Source organism: Nilaparvata lugens, chromosome 9 (assembly GCF_014356525.2).
Source record: "Nilaparvata lugens isolate BPH chromosome 9, ASM1435652v1, whole genome shotgun sequence".
NCBI classification, from domain to species: Eukaryota; Metazoa; Arthropoda; class Insecta; order Hemiptera; family Delphacidae; genus Nilaparvata; species Nilaparvata lugens.
Genome location: NC_052512.1, coordinates 38711553 through 38729816, shown reverse-complemented (window position 1 = coordinate 38729816; position 18264 = coordinate 38711553). Strand labels below are relative to the sequence as shown.

The 18264-nt window shown below is 33.9% G+C and overlaps 1 protein-coding gene across 2 annotated transcripts in view; it reads right to left on the bottom strand.

The window, feature by feature from the left end:
- Positions 1–13841: 13841 nt before the first annotated feature.
- The window catches only part of LOC111060210 (E3 ubiquitin-protein ligase Iruka), a 28385-nt gene continuing 23962 nt past the window's right edge, over positions 13842–18264 (bottom strand). For both annotated transcript variants that reach the window (XM_039435836.1, XM_039435838.1), the window contains one exon: positions 13842–14098. In XM_039435836.1, the coding sequence (XP_039291770.1) occupies positions 13846–14098 (253 nt within the window). In that variant the 3' untranslated portion in view covers positions 13842–13845. The remainder of the gene's footprint in view (positions 14099–18264) is intronic.

Here is an 18264-nt window from a genome sequence, read left to right as displayed (position 1 = left end):
TTAGCGAATGTTTGGAGAGAAATTGATTATCGTTTGGATATTTTGTCGAATGACTAAAGGCGCACATATTTAAATTTATCAATTATGTAAAAAACTGCCTGAGACAACAAATTAGATGAATAAACAACATCAACTGTAAGTAATTTGGTTTTTCTTTAAACCATGTTCGAAACCGCACCATTCTTTTATGATAACTCTGTATAATTGATTATTTAAGGCTGAGCAAAGGCTAGTTTTTTGATTTGAATAATATCATTAAGCTATCAAAATAAAAAAGTTTTCTCACGAGAAATTTTTTTTTCTGATCATTACTTTTTGAGATATGAGCGCCTAAAGTTTAAATTTTTGGGACAGAACATTTCAAATTCGGTAAGAGATGAATCCATGAGATTTAGAGGATAGATGATTCTTCATGGTATTGTTAATCTAGTAAAACAAAGTTTTTCTGAAAATATAAATTTTTAAGATAGTTATTGAATTTACTAAAAATAACTTTTAGTTGAATTATTTTTGGTAAATTGAATAACTTTTCCAAAAACTGTTATTTTGAGAAAATTTTCGTTTTACTAGATCAACAATACCATGAAGAATCCATCCTCCGAATCTCATGGATTTATATTGTACCGAATTTGAAATGTTCTGTCCCAAAAATTCAAACTTCAGTCGCTCATATCTCAAAAAGTAATGATCGGAAAAAAATGTTTTCCCTGAGATAGTATATTACGCTACAAGCACAGAAAGTTAATGTTTACGGTATGAGGATAGTTTCCCGGGTGAGGCTTGCTGAGCCCGGGAATATGTTATCCGAATACTGTAAACACCTTTCTGAGAGAGTCGCGTACGATATTTTTTCGACACACTACAGGTATAGCTGACGCCAAAAAGTTAGGCGGTTTCGTGGGTCTCTTGTGTGTCCCAACAGCTGATGTTGTCAAGTAGAGTTGTCATCTAGCTTGGCTTAGGTGATGATTTTCAAATCAAAAGAGACAATAAATAGATGCATTGCATCAGCTGTGAGTAGGTTACACCATGTGAACCATGAAGCCCCCTAACTTTTTGGCATCAGCTATATAAGAATAATAAATCGAATAAGAATGTTTTATGAGGGGGGGAAACTTTGATGTCTCATATCTCAAGAACCAAACGTCGTAGGGTACTCAAAGTGAGGTGAAAATTTCCGATCTCACCCTCCTGAACACAATGCACCATATGGCACAGTTGTCCAAACACATTTTCAAAATTTCCTTAGCCGGAAAGAAGCATGTTCTGACGTCAGACGAGAGTCGTCTGCAAACAATGTCTCTCAGATCTATGTAGGGATTGGAAAACAGCTGCTTTCTGTGCAGTGTGGCGAAAAAACTTTTTCATTTTGATATCTTGATGATATACAAATCTAAAAACTTGGAAAAATATCACGAGTAGAAAGTTTATTTTTAGCCTTTGCACAGCCTTAAATGCCGTCGTCGACCACGACAGGGAGAGAATCTCAGATTGGGTGGATTTCAATTTGTCTACATAACCTAAAAGACTATTAGTTCTGTGAACAGTAGACCTCACGCAGTATTCTCATCCACAAGTACCTGATTGAAACTATAGACCTTATGAAAATACAGCAATAGACTGACTTCTCCACACATCTGTGTAATCACTTGTCAGCTGATCTATGATGAATAATCCTATAGTCTGATTTTTACTCTAATATTGGCGTATGAAGGAGGCTCCTTTTTCCTTTTATATTATCCTTGAAATGCAAAATTTTCAAAAACCTTGTTTATACGTTGACGCGCAATTAAAAAAGGAACATACCTGTCAAATTTCATGAAAATCTATTACCGCGTTTCACCAAAAATGTGCAACATATAAACATTTAAACATTAAGAGAAATGCCAAACCGTTGACTTGAATCTTCGACCTCACTTCGCTCGGTCAATTATGTTCAATTATTATGTTTTAATGAGGGATCTTGAGTTTATACTTCCAAATGGCAATATTTTGATATTATTAGAAATGTTTTTATTCTTGAATACTAAAAACAAATAATTAAAAGTTAGTTGTTCAGCTGTTTTAGCACACTTGAAATTTGGACAATATGAATATCAACAATGCATGCCGTCGTCGACTGCGGAAATTTACGCACAAACGAAAATGCACCTTAAGGCCCGCCGCAAAGTAGACCCACGTTAATCTGTGATTTCTTGAGATAATCAAACGTCCATACCTACCGGCAGGATTCGGACCCACGACCAGCTATAGTGAGGTCCACGTTATAATGGCAGTGTTTGATTAGCAATGGTATTGCTATCCTTGTCTTTTATTCAACAAAGCGGATAGTGCTATCTCTTTCTCGCTTTGCTCTGTTGCCAGATCGTCTTTTAACAATGTAGGATTTGTAATTAATTAAATAATATAAGTTATTGCTTGTTAAAATAATTACTTGTTAAATTGGTTATTTAAAACGGGAATGAACGATTAATATTTTACATCAATAAACCTGTATCAGCTACCGTCTATAGAAGGCATTGACAAGACAGAGTTTTGGCAACGTTTTTCTCCTATCTTTCTCCACTGCCATTATAACGTGGACCTCACTATTGCAGCCTTAGGCCCGCCGCAAAGTAGACCCACCAAAAGCAACCCTCGCCGTGGGATGTATTGTAAACCATTGCTAGGCTTCTCTAGATACCTGTGTAATTCATGCAATGAATAATCCACTTGTCAGCTGATTGTTTATGAATAATTCTATAGCAATGGTTCACAAAACATCCCACGGCGTGGATTGCTTTTCGTGGGTCTACTTTGCGGCGGGCCTAAACGACGATGTATTTGAAGCTACAGAGAATAAACTGGTTACTCTATAAACCCTGTTTTTGACAACATTTTCGCCATTTTAGCCGCCATCTTGAATTGCATTTGATCGAAATTGTTCGTGTCGGATCCTCATATTGTAAGGACCTTAAGTTCCAAATGTCAAGTCATTCCGTTAATTGGGAGATGAGATATCATGTACACAGATGCGCATACACTCATAAGGTGCGTACAGACTTTCGCTCTGCTCCGCAACCGAACGTCACTCGAGCAGATCGATTGATTATCGACCGGGGAGCAAGAGTGGAACGCGAGAAGAGCTAACATCTCCCGTAACGTTCATGATCGGTGCGACTGCAGATCGGGGGCGGAGCGATTGCACAGCGATGGCGGAACGAGGGCGGAGTGGGTTGGAGGCGCGTATATCTGTACGCAGCTTATGGCTCAACTCACACCTACGCCACAGTATACATACAGTACGGAAACTTGGCTATACCCTGACGCCAAAATCCGCCATCTTGTTAGGAAGCGCCGCATTGTAATAATATTGATGGTAGGTTCGGATCACTTTAATGATCCGGATCAATTGATCTCATTCACTGCCACGAGCCAATCAGAAGACCAGGATTGGAACTTCCCAAGGTCACGTGACGTGTTTAGTATTGGGGTCATGTAAAAAGCATTGGTTAGATAGGCGTTTTATTGGCAGTTTCCATTCTGTATCTATTCTGTGCCTACGCGACTCAGGTCGAGAAGAGACTAGACTCTAGTGGAGAGCATGTGTTTTCAAATGGTGACACTCAGACCAGTCGACTCTAGTCTCCGCGACGTCACCATTTGAAAATACATGCTCTTGACTAGAGTCGAGTCTCTTCTCGACCTGAGTCACGTAGGTGTGAGTTGAGCCTATCACTTTTTACCACACGTGACGTCTCGCTGGCGTTCCCCCCACCACTTTGAATCTTACACCTGTGAGTGATCAACCTTTTGTCTACTAACGTTGGCGTGCTCATAACTCGAATATAAATTTTTTCGCCACACTGCACAGAAAGCAGCTGTTTTCCAGTCCCTATGTGGATCTGAAAGACATTGTTTGCAGACGACTCTCGTCTGACGTCAGAACAGGTTTCTTTCCGGCCTAGGCCTGAAAGAGACCTTTTCCAGCCGCTAACATGGAACTAAGAAAGGTGATCAAAAAACTTTTCATTATTTGTGTTCATAATTCATTCAATAATTAAATCTATAAATCTAAATCATTTATAATAATATCATCTTATTGTCATTTGAAAGAATAAAAAAGTATAAACTCAACCTCCCACATAATTGAACATCATCTTTTAGGTTATTTAGAAAAATCGGAATAAAAAATAAAAATACTTGGACAATTTCCTGATATTCAGATTACCTCAGATTTGCTAGAGCTATCACCTTCCACTTCTGCTTTCGGAAGTGCTTAGTAAACAACTATTCTCATTTATATATTGTTTATTTTTGTGTGTGGCGAAAAATAGCGTTCGCACCACGGGCAAAAATGTTTTTCCGGCTTCCGAGGACTAGAAACCCGATTTCGAGCCAGAAAAATCTCATTTTCTGCTCTAGGTGCGAAATATACTATTTCACGATTTTCCCAAGACAACAATGTATCAATATAGAAAAATCTGGTGTAGCTCACTCACACAACTTTCCTTGCCGTTATGAAAATTGATCACCTGACGCTTGTGCTCACGCGCATCTCAAGTCTACTCTATTCATAGATCTGAGCCAGCTGGCGACAGGACAATAACGCTGTAGACACACGAGGTCTGCTCCTTCTTCATAGTAAATGATTTAATAGAATCAACAATAATTTGCAATTGAATAATCAAGTTTCGAGCTTATTATCAATGGTGAAAATGTTACTGAACAATAATTGTAGAGATTTTCATGCTCAATCTTTTCCACTTGAATGTTTTTGGTTTAAATTTTATCTGGAGCCTGATAATTGGGAAACTAAAATCAAACTTTGCATAGATGGGGCGGAGCTCCTGAAATTTTTACAGTTATGGAACTTGTGGCAGTTGATAGAGCTTATCAATAACTATATTACGTATAAACTTGATCAAAATCGTTGCAGCCGTTTTAGAGAAAATCGCGAAAAACCCTGTTTTTGACAACATTTTCGCCATTTTACCCGCCATCTTGAATTGCATTTGACCGAAATATTGTTCGTGTCGGATCCTTATAGTGTGAGGACCTCAAGTTCCAAATTTCTAGTAATTCCGTTAATTGGGAGATGAGATATCGTGTACATAGACATATACATACACTCATACACACACACATACAGACCAATACCCAAAAACCACTTTTCTGGACTCAGGGGACCTTGAAACGTATAGAAATTGGGGTACCTTAATTTTTTCGGGAAGCAATTCTTTCCTTACCTATGGTAATAGGGCAAGGAAAGTAAAAATGGCACAAAATACAACAATGTATCATAAATATAAAGAAAATAAAAATCTCAGTACCCTTTTTTTGAAATATTTTATCACTATAAATATTGAAATATTTTGATCACTTGAAAATGGCATAAATGTCCGAAACATGTAGGCTAGTGATAAAATATTTAACAAAAAAAAGGGTACTGAGATTTTTATTTTCTTTATATTTATATTACAAGTAGCCCTATACAGAAAAGATATAAACAATGTATCAATACAGAGAAAACCAGTAATGTGACCAACTAATTTCGTTTCATTTATTCTACTTTAATGATTATAATAAATATATACATAATTATTTTGTATTATTGGTAAATATTGGATATCTTCCTTTCAATCCTAGAGTTTGATGATAGTAGTTATAGAAATACAACACTTCCCTAATTTTATTGAAGACACAAATAGCTATACTGTAAATTAACTAAACTGCCTTATTTTCAAATCGATAAACCTTGTATTGCTTCCATAGCAGTATAATGATCCCAATTCTTCCTGTAGTGTAATCAATGATGATATATTTAGCAATCCCCAATGCAAATTCTTTATAAAAAATATTTCATATACAGGGTGATTCACAAAAGGTGTAACAAAAGGTAACTTGTAAACCGTTCATTTTACAAAGAACTTTAAGGACCGGTTTCCGAGCTCGGGATATGGTTAAGTCCTAGACTCTAAACAGCTGGAGTCAGAAAATTGGCTTTCCAAAACGGGGCGTAGTTGCCGTCATTGTCATAGTCACGTTTGAATTGAATTTCGAAAAACTAGTAAATTGAACACAAAATAAAATAAAGAGAAAATAGTGTAGAGTTACAGCTATTTTGAATTATTTAGGAATGTTTCATTTTGTCGAGGAAACACCAATTATAGAGTTTTTATAGTTTCCAATTATAGAGAAATGAGAAAATAAAGATTTATTTTGCTGTTACTATTACTGCAACTACGCCCCGTTTTGGAAAATCAATTTTCTGACTCCAGCTGTTTAAAGTCTAGAACTTACCTAAATCCCGAGCTCGGAAACCGGACTTGATGGGCAACTTCCCTTCTTTTTTGTGACATTCTACGACATGCCATATTAAATTGAAAATTTGGCCGCCATCTTCCAAAATAGAGGACAACTTTATTTTTTTTAATGACAACCCCCATTTTTTATGATATTTTTGGATTCAACGTGGAATTTCAAGACATTTTTACTCTAGTCATTTTCTTGATAAACCCAACTGTTTACGAACTGGAGGGCATTTTTGTATTTTTATCATGAAGCCGATAATAGCTATTTACTTATGTATTAAGAGCGTAATGCGCGACTTTATCGCTCCCGCAAAACAGTTATCACGCGACGCGGAGCGTGATAATTTTGCAAGAGCGATAAAGAAGCATTACGCGCGAATTACATACAAAATTTTCTCTACAACTGCCCAAACCTGTTAAATTACTTATATCGGCGGAGTTACAATTACCGACTTTTTAGGTTAAGATCTGACCTTTTGGCGAGCTGCTTACCATCAGCTGATTTGCGAGCGTAAAGAAAATTTACTGCTCATGCGCGGATGGTTAGCGAGCGAAAAAGTAGATTCTCCTCAGAAAAGAGCTGTTTTACGAGGAGAATTGAGTATGTAAATTCTTTTTTTATGAGCAGTTGTTGAAAAAATAGTGTTTTTCAATGACTAACCACCAGTATATCAAACACCATTAATCCGACAACTTTGAATGGGGAACTTCCCTTCTATTTTTGAGAAATTTTACGACATGCCAATTCAAATTGTAAATTTGGCAGCCATCTTCCAAAATGGAGGACAATTTTTTTTTCAATGGCAACCCCCATTTTTATATTTTTGGATTCTACATAGAATTTTAAGACATTTTTACTCTTGTCAGTTTTTGATAAACCTAACCGTTTAAAATGTACAGCCATAATAAGCAACATCATCTGGATATTGTATTACTGGCTTATTATGGCTGTACATCCTAAACGGTTAGGTTTATCAAAAAAATGAAAATGACAAGAGTAAAAATATCTTAAAATTCTATGTAGAATCCAAAACTATCATAAAAAATGGGGGTTGCCATTTAAAAAAAATTAATTTGTCCTCCATTTTGGCAGATAGCGGCCAAATTTTCAATTTAAAATGGCACGTCGTGGAATGTCACAAAAAAAGAAGGGACGTTGCACATTCAAAGTTTTCTGTAAAATGAACGATTAACCAGTTACCTATTGTTACACCTTATGTGTATCACCCTATATGCTCTTCATTAGATAGGATACACCAATTCTATATTGAATTAATAGAATACCGTAAATATTCAAGTTTATCAATATTTTATTTTTTGAAATAGTTTAGTCTATTCACAGAATTTACCACAACTATATTAGCTTAATAATTGATTTTCAACACCCCAACAGTATCAGTTTTCAATACTCTTTTACATTTAACACAAATAACGTTTTCAAGACAATAGGATACCTTGTAAGAAAATTTATCTACTGAATCAAAATATTTTCAACAATAAAATTAAATTACACTATAAGAATGAAGATATTCAGACTATTATACAAAGTTGACAATGATGCAAGAAATTCATCTGAGAAATTTATCACTGTAATTTAATAACTTGCAATAAATGTTGTTTATGATTTAGTTAAATAATTATTATTAAACAAAAATCCCAATTAAATGCTGTAAATCACCCCGAAGACTTCTGCTACAACAAATATTGACAACAGGGTAAACAGCTAGATGGAAATTCGATAAGCACTACTATACAAAAAATATTTGTCAGCCCAGGAATCGAACCCAGTACCTCCCAATTGCCGGTCAGGAATGCTTACCCTTACACCAAACTGACAATCTCTGGATAGCAGCGCTCATTTTATATGAAGCCATAGCGGCCAGCCAGTCTACAGATGGAAATTACTGAGAAATTGCATTTTATTCAAATTTCCATCTAGCTGTTTACCCTGTTGTCAATATTTGCTGTAGCAGAAGTCTTCCGGGTGATTTACAGCATTTAATTGGGATTTCCGTTTAATAATTATTATTTATTAATCAGCATTTGAACAAATGCAACTTCCAATTTATTTCCATCTTAAAGAATTAATTTGAGATTAATTAAATGTGTTTGAACATGTCAATATTAGGCGATTAGGTTTAGGTCATGAAGTTTATTATTCATTGAAAAGTTACTCTAGATAAAACCGATGAAGACATTCTCCTGAGACATTATTGAGGAGTTATAAACATATGATTTACAACAATTTAAAGCATACAAAACGAGATGTAATGGAATATTTAAAATAACTTACTATACAAAATAGAAAACATTCCGTTTCTGAATGAAAATGGAATCTATAATTTATATAAAATAGGTTGAGACTTGGAGAAAATATCCGTGTTGCCAAATTGAACGAGACTTCAATCTTTTCCTGCAAGCGCAATCGACAGAATCTATTCAATTCGACAACACTGCCGATGCTGAGTTGCCAATTTGAACACATCCAGTCATATGGGCTTGCATGAACAGATTGAAGTCTCGTTCAATTTGGCAACACAGATATTTTCTCCAAGTCTCAACGTATTTTATTAAAACTACAGTAACATAAGTTTTGATCACAAATTTAGTAGCCCTGTGGTGGGGAGTCTGAATGACTGACAGTGATACCCCTTCCACGTTGCACAGAGATAAGTTACAAATTATAGATAGTCTAATTATGCACAATATTGTTCAATAGACATAAAAGCATTTTTTTCACTTTTTGTGGAGTTGAGTAGGTGATATTTTGGTAATTATTCATATTGAATGAAAAAGACTAAGAAATTGTCAAAAACCACAGATTTATCGATACTTAGAAAGACCGGTTTCGGTTATTACACCATTGTCAATCTCTGATAAACGTTTTATCGGAGATTGACAATGGTGTAATAACCGAAACCGGTCTTTCTAAGTATCAATAAATATGTGGTTTTTGACAATTTCTTAGTCTTTTTCATTCAATATGAATAATTACCAAAATATCAACTACTCAACTCCACAAAAAGTAAAAAAATGCTATTATGTCTATTGAACTACATTTGTGATCAAAACTATGATAGTTTGAATAAAATAAGTTGAGAAATAGTCTTTTTCATTCAATAATAATAAGCATATACTCATAAAAATATATTTATCTCTTCTCAAATTTCATAAAAAACTATTTGTGTCTCCAATTAGCAAAATCTCCTTACAACTAAAATTATAACAGTTGTGTGAACCAATACATATCATCGGTATAATGCTCAAATTAAACAATCGTATCTTTTTAACATGAATTTTTAGCCAGAAATAAGACTATTAAAGGTCTTCTTTAAAGTTGAGAGTTTCGTGAAGTGGATCTCTGCTTCATTTAATAAGCCAACATAAAATAACGTAACAAATAACCATAACATGATGCATCAATCTGAAAATATGAGAAAGAATATTGATAAAATTATAAATACATCAAACGAATACAAAGAACACTTTTAAAATATTATTTATCTGAAGCCATGGAGTACACGTTTAGAAAAAATTATGATTCCAGTAACTGCCCTGTGGCATAGAGAAACAATAGCATAAGTAGATATCCCATGGCATAGGGCGTTTATGTCGCAACTTTTACTGTTATCTCAAGCAGATAGTCCACGTAGTTCTTTCCCGTGAAGCTTTATTACACTGGTAGTCGTCTCTCATATTGTGCCGTTCACACACTCTTACCCGGTCAAATCAGTAAAAATCAACAATAATCGACAGTAATCGTCTTGGGATGACAGTAAAAGTTGCGACATAAACGCCCTATACCATGGGATATCTACTTAAGCTATTGTTTCTCTATGCCTGTGGCAATGAAGTTTCTTGGTATCTGGATTGACAGACCCCTGACATGGAATCATCATAAATTAACTATGTAATAAGGGACGTCTCAAAACGTCTTTATCTTATTAGAAGGTTGAGAACATGTGTAGGAGTTGAAATATTGCTCAAGGTTTATTATGCTCATGTACAGAGCCTCTTTTGTTACGGTGTTATGATCTGGGGCAATAATCCTGAGACAATTAAAATTCTCAGGTTGGAAAAAAAGATAATGAGGCTCCTATGCAATGCAGACTACCGAGAAAGCTGCAAACCCTTTTTTTTAAAAATGAGAATGATGACATTCCCAGCTCTCTATATTTATTTCACAGTTGTATATGTACATCTTAACATTGAAAAATTTGATGAGAACTGACACCACCATAATTATGCAACTAGAAATGAAAATAGGTTAAGAGTTCATAGGTATCAGCACAGTACATCTCAAAAACTAAATCCCTGTATGGCTGTGGAACTTTATAATTATTTGCCTGCCACTATATAGTATCTTAAGTCACAAGGACGGGAAATGCCGTTTTGCAGGCGAGAATGATGTTTCTAGTCGAGGCGTTAGCCGAGACTAGAATTTCATTCGAGCACTGCAAAAGACATTCACGTCCAAGTAACGTACACTATTTTTTGTCATAATAATCTAGAAAAGAATAATTGAGAAACAGAAAACATTATCTGCTTGTGCTGACATTACTACATTCATTTTATAAACATAACCTAGTTCACACGTTTCGAATCGGGAATTACTTGATTGCAGTTGACAAAAATTCCACCTGGAGCGCTAAATGGCGGCTTTAGGAACAGTTTTGCTGTTCCAAATTCGGAACTAGGAAACATACTCGACTGTAAAGAAAACATATGATTTTATTACAGTATAGTATGCTGTAATGAGAAATCATATGTTTTTTTGTTCTACAATCAGCTGTTTACCGGCTTGATTTCATGGATGTAAAACAGCTGAAATTGAATGACTATGACAAAAAGATCTTTATGTAAAAGCGCTTTTAAGTTGAAAGTAAAGGAAGCTTTAATAGGAAAAACCCCATATAAAATAGCCGACTATTCTTCTATAAACTGGAAAATGTATATATAAATTAATATTATAACAGATATATAAGTAGTTGATAAGTGATTGGGAAAAATAATTGATACCTAATTTTGAGCGTAATGGATGTATTTAAACTTTGTAAAATTGACTTTGTGTGCTTGTGGTTGCAGGCTCATGTTTGCCTTGTATTATTTACTAGAGTTACCAACCATTGACGTTGTCTATAATGTGGAAACATTCAGTGACAATAGAGATATTTATTTATTATTTATTTGTACGACTATGATACGAGGGCTGTCTAGAAAGTAGATTACGTTTTCGTTGGTGTCTGCTAGGGACGAGGCTATAGTGAGGTCCACGTTATAATGACAGTATTTGATCAACTTTGGTTTCGCTATCCTTGTCTATCATTTGACAAAGCCGGTGGTACTATCCTTTTCTAGGTCCACAACGATGCCAATTATGTTTTTGACAGTGTAGAAATATAATTAATTAATGCAGAGAATCGGCATCGCTATTCTCCTATCTTTATCCACTGTCATTATAACGACTAATTATATTTCTACACTGTCAAAAACATAATTGGCATCGTTGTGGACCTATAAAAGGATAGTACCACCGGCTTTGTCGAATGATTGACAAGGATGTCAAAACCTAAGTTGATCAAATACTGTCATTATAACGTGGACCTCACTATAGCAGCTGACATTACGTTCCCCGACTGAAGGAGCGAAATTCAAATTCACTGCAGTATCCTAAGGAAGCTTCAAGCAAAATATGTTTTAATGTTTTTGACAGTGTAGAAATATAATAATTAATTAATGCAGAGAATCGGCATCGCTATTCTTCTATCTTTATCCACTGCCATTATAACGTGAACCTCACTATAGCGCAAATATCTTGGGGTCAGAGCATTCCGTAGCTTAGTTGGCATATAAAAGGTTCGAGCAGTGCTCCGTTAATCTTCCGGTTGTCGGGCCCTACTCAATCACACGAGCAGTCGCGTGTTGTAATTTTTACAACATCCAATTTTCCAAGTGTTATGTACTCTGTTTACTGTCAAAACATATTAATTAATTGTATAATTACTTTTTCCTCCACCTACTATCTAAAGTACTTACTTTACTCCCTGAAACATAATACTAAGGTGTCACTTTTTCGCTCTAAAAAAAAAAACAGAAAACCTCCCTAGAGAGGAAAAGTGACTCAATTTAAATAACATGGGAAGCATCTCTATTTTAATAACATACATTTGAAACTTAGACCAGTTATAGAATAGACACGGCCTATTGTATATTCATACTGAAAGTCGATGAAGCCAACATCTACTGCCATATCTCCAAATCGTGACGTCGGCATCAGATAGAAAACTTTTCTGTAGAGTTTGTTAGCAGATTGTGTCTATTTTAGCGGGAGCGCAGCTGGAGTTTACCATTTTAATGAATAATAATTTACATCCTTCTGAAATAGGCACAATCTGAAAGTTTTCTATCCGATGATGACGTCACGATTTGGAGATATGACAGTAGATGTTGGCTTCAGAGGCTGGACTTCCCAGCGTGTCTATTCTATAACTGGTCTAAGATTTGAAATAGGTTAGAAGGTCTAAGCTCAGATGAGGAAGCATATAGAGTAGTCATTAAACCAACTCAATTCAATACCTCAACCATACATTTGATCAATATATGAAATTTATATTTGTATGATAAAATTATTACAAACTTCATATCACTATACTAAAAAATGTATAATTTTCTTTAATTATTTCATGTTATTCAAAATACCAGTCAACGAATATTCCTCATTAACTAATCAAATTCGAAACGGGAACTTCATCATATATCTGTAGTTGTGGTGGCCACTGTTGTTACAACTTTTGAAGACAGAAGCGCTGTTGGCGGAGAGCTGTGATTACAAGCCAGCTGTTTCTGATTACTTTTTAGATTATGTTGTAACACATTGTTTAGTCACGTACGTTTTTAAGAATTATTTTATTTAAATGTAGGTGGAGGGAAAATGTTGTGTATATCACAGTGAAAAATGTTTTTTCTCCCTCAGGAAAATTGTTACCCTCGGCTTCGCCTCGGGCTTCAAACTTTTCCCTCAGGGAGAAAAAACAGTACTTTTCACTCTAGATATACAAATAACTATTTCCATCTTCTTGGATTATTTTACGTTTGGATGATTACCATTTCATAGCCCAATAAGGTACATCAAGCAAAGCCATCAATTCTGTGTTATTGGTTCGTTTACAGTCCCCGTATACAGTCTTTCCCTATCTTATGCACTGTCGCGACTAAATGACACCTAAAGACAGAACCATTGGTCGGTTGATACTGCAACTCAGTGGAGTGATGGGGGGAAAGTTTTGGAATGCATAGGTGACTCATTCACTGACACCACCCCATTCAATAGTTTTGTGCAGCAAACTTTACAACTTTTTACAACAGCACAGCGCGACTTCCGGAAGGTAAAGACCTGACGTATATTATATACTGTACAACTATTGTAAAGTGTACTGTGTTGAACAAAATATTTTTTATATATTATTTTTTCAATTTTATATATTTAAAAATTTTTTATTCTTAAAAAAAATATTCTTATTCTTATTCTTAAATATTATCTTATCTTACCTTACTATTCGTACTCCATAGTCCAGTTCATGTTATTAGCACCACCTCCGCCGCCAGCCCCCCTTCCCGTCGATCTATTTGACCTGGTCGAGGAGGAGGAGGAGGAGGAGGATGAAGAAGATGAGGAGGAGGAGGAGGATGAGGAGGAAGAAGAAGATGATGATGAAGGGGTAGCGGGGGGATTGGCTGTAGCAGCTGCCATACTACCAAGCACTGCATTGGTTAAATTGCGACCTGGGGAGGCGTCTTGCAGATTCCTGCACAAAAAAAAAACAAACTTAATATTAGAATTTATCAAATATCACGATAGTGAGATTTTTGTTTCAACTCGATTTACTTTTGTCTGTCTGCATGTAACGCGATTACGGCAAAACGCGTTGATGGAATTTTATGAGATTTGGCAGGAATATTCCTTTTTCAACTGCGCATCGATGTATAAACAAGGTTATTTGAAAGTTTGCATTTTAAGGATAATATGGAAAGAAAAAGAATTCCTCCATACTCTGATAACACTATCTTCTAAATATCATCTACTTTGAAGATAGGACTAATCAGATTATAGAATATTATTCATGATCAATCAGCTGACAAGTGGATTATTCATTGCATGCATTACACAGTTGTCTGGCCGTGTCTATTTCTATAAGGTGGAGTTTCAATATTTTCTGTGATGCGTGCCCAACAGTATCAATATTCTCACATTTTATAAACAAATTTAATAGGCGATTGAAGATAAAATAAAAAAATGATTAAATGAACTGAATAATGCTGAATAAATTCAAGACATCTAAATTCAAAATTTATAGTTTTCATGTTTATTTTGACTAAAATTTTATAAAAATTGTACATGTGAAATTCTAACCTTATATTGGACTTTGTCACCTATAAATTTGGAAGAGAAATTGCAAAAGAACTAACCTATTATTTTATCTTCTATAATGTTATTGCATTAGTGTCATTTGCATTGTAAATTAATAAAAATGGATTGAATGAATAAAAATATTTTTATCTAATGGAAAGATTATCACGAACTGAGTTCATAAACGTGAACTGAGTTCATCATCATAAGTGAGTTTTTAATCTTGGAGAAAACAAATAACAGTTTTTAAGAGTAAATTATTATTCAACTGAATCAACTAGAACAGGTGACATCAGATACCTATGGATGAGAAAACTGAGTGAGGTCTACTGTTCACAGAACTACTAGTAAAATATAAATTATATAAATATCACTATAGTGAGGTCCACTTTATAATGGCAGTGTTTGATTATAAGATACTAGCAAGAACCCGTGCTTCGCAAGGATCTATTTTAAAACTTGACAAAATGAAAACTTGACGTAATGAAATTTTGAAGAATTGAGAATAGGCTTATAACCATCCTTGGTTAATAACGAATCTATAAGCAAAATTTCAAGTTAATTAGTCCAGTAGTTCAGACGTGGTGATGCGTCAAACATAATTTTCCTATCCCGTACGTGCATAAGCCAGCTCTTTACTTTATATAATTATTATAGATATAGTTAACGACTGCAAGAGATAGGACTGTGGAACAGAATAGTGGTGAAGCTATGATAGCGCCAGAAGTGTCTCAAACACAATAGTAGGTACTACATAAACTTTTTGAAAGTGATTTGAAAAAATGTTAAAACAACAGAACTGAATCCTTATCATTCTACCTTCATTTAGAGAGGCTTTTGTTTCAGCCGATTGGAAATCTATAAAAAAATGAATGTCTGTTTGTGTGTTTGTTTGTTTGTTCCCTGTAGACTTGAAAACTTCTTGACATAACGGCATGAAATTTTGGGAATATGTTGTGTGAATATTGGGGATGGTTTCTGAACAGAAATTTTAATAGGGGGGCTAATAATAATTATTTATTAATCCATTTTACAGACATATGCTTACAATTCGCCGTGCAGTTCGCTCCACAATATTTTGGCTATCCATCATAAGTGGAAAACATGCGAACATGAATACAGAAGTATTGGCAATTTTTTATTTGATTAAATTCATGTTTTGAAGAATTCATTGTTACGATTGATAAATTGATAGGAGCTTATAGATATTTTCTAATTCAAATGAAATAACTTCTGAAAAAAATGATTGGATAAATACCAATATTGAATTATTGTTGACCAAGAACTCAGTACATAGACAATTGATTCAACTAATTCTGTATTGATGAATTATAATCATTTTCTCTATTGATAATCAATTTCATCAACTAACTGGAAAAAGTTCTTCAATTTCAATGATTTATTAATAGAATTATATAAATCTAAAGTGTAGGTCATATCTAAATTCACAAAGAGTTCGATTCTTGTTGGCAAGATAGATGTTATTCAATGCAGAAATCATTGTTATTTTACTAAAAGATAGGATAAAATTTCTCTTCCAGGGAGTTTTGACAACCCACAAAACTCATTTTTCATTTGAAGAAATAATATCAAAAAGGTGCATAGGACCTTACTTTTTTGTTCAGCTTGCCAAAATACCCCTCATTTCAATATTAAAATTTTCGACTGACTGTACAGTGAGTCAATCATTCTATCAAGGCTTGAATAATTTTGAAATTTAATTAATAAAATGGTAGAATATATATTATCATGTAGATATCAACACCTTTATTTGAAGACATATTAACTGCATGCGTTTTCATATTGCCGATACAGCATTGATAAAACTGTAGACGTTTATTTAGCAGTCTCAAAAACTGTTATAGCTGAAAAATTAATAATACATGCCACGTGTAGCCTTATACATTGCATCAGGAAACCGGAGTTCCAAATGGTTTTCCTAAACATATGTTTTTGAGATAATTTCTTTGATGCAGCTGTTCCACATTCACCATTATAAATTATACAGAGTTTGTGAAAATAAAAATATTTATTGATTACCAAAATAATTCTATTATTATTTTAATGATAATAATTAATTATTAAACAATACTTTTATTATATCAATAATAATAATAATAATAATATTAAACATATTTATCAATAATTATCAGAACAATATTATTGAGGTTGAGTGGAATCAGGTAGAAAGCAATAATAGAACAGATGTTCTTTTTTGAATTTCTATCATATTATTTTGTTATTTCCAATGATTACAACATATGTTAGAATATCACATGTCAATAAATAAATTATCTCATTTCCATATGGCACTCACCTTACCATGTTCATAACCTTACTTAATAGGATCCTTTTTCATCCTTTGAAACCCTTAGAGGCAAAATATCTCAAAATTCGTTCTTAGTGCGCGTCTAGCATGTTTGAAGAATATTTGTGCAAAGTTTCAAGTCTGTAGGACAATTAGTTTGAGCTGTAGTGTGATTTTACATCAAAATTTTCGAAAAATGTTGTGTGAATATTGGGGATGGTTTCTGAACAGAAATTTTAATAGGGGGGCTAATAATAATTATTTATTAATCCATTTTACAGACATATGCTTACAATTCGCCGTGCAGTTCGCTCCACAATATTTTGGCTATCCATCATAAGTGGAAAACATGCGAACATGAATACAGAAGTATTGGCAATTTTTTATTTGATTAAATTCATGTTTTGAAGAATTCATTGTTACGATTGATAAATTGATAGGAGCTTATAGATATTTTCTAATTCAAATGAAATAACTTCTGAAAAAAATGATTGGATAAATACCAATATTGAATTATTGTTGACCAAGAACTCAGTACATAGACAATTGATTCAACTAATTCTGTATTGATGAATTATAATCATTTTCTCTATTGATAATCAATTTCATCAACTAACTGGAAAAGTTCTTCAATTTCAATGATTTATTAATAGAATTATATAAATCTAAAGTGTAGGTCATATCTAAATTCACAAAGAGTTCGATTCTTGTTGGCAAGATAGATGTTATTCAATGCAGAAATCATTGTTATTTTACTAAAAGATAGGATAAAATTTCTCTTCCAGGGAGTTTTGACAACCCACAAAACTCATTTTTCATTTGAAGAAATAATATCAAAAAGGTGCATAGGACCTTACTTTTTTGTTCAGCTTGCCAAAATACCCCTCATTTCAATATTAAAATTTTCGACTGACTGTACAGTGAGTCAATCATTCTATCAAGGCTTGAATAATTTTGAAATTTTAATTAAATAAAAATGGTAGAATATATATTATCATGTAGATATCAACACCTTTATTTGAAGACATATTAACTGCATGCGTTTTCATATTGCCGATACAGCATTGATAAAACTGTAGACGTTTATTTAGCAGTCTCAAAAAACTGTTATAGCTGAAAAATTAATAATACATGCCACGTGTAGGCTTATACATTGCATCAGGAAAACGAAGTTCAAAACTATGGTTTTCCTAAACATATGTTTTTGAGATAATTTCTTTGATGCAGCTGTTCCACATTCACCATTATAAATTATA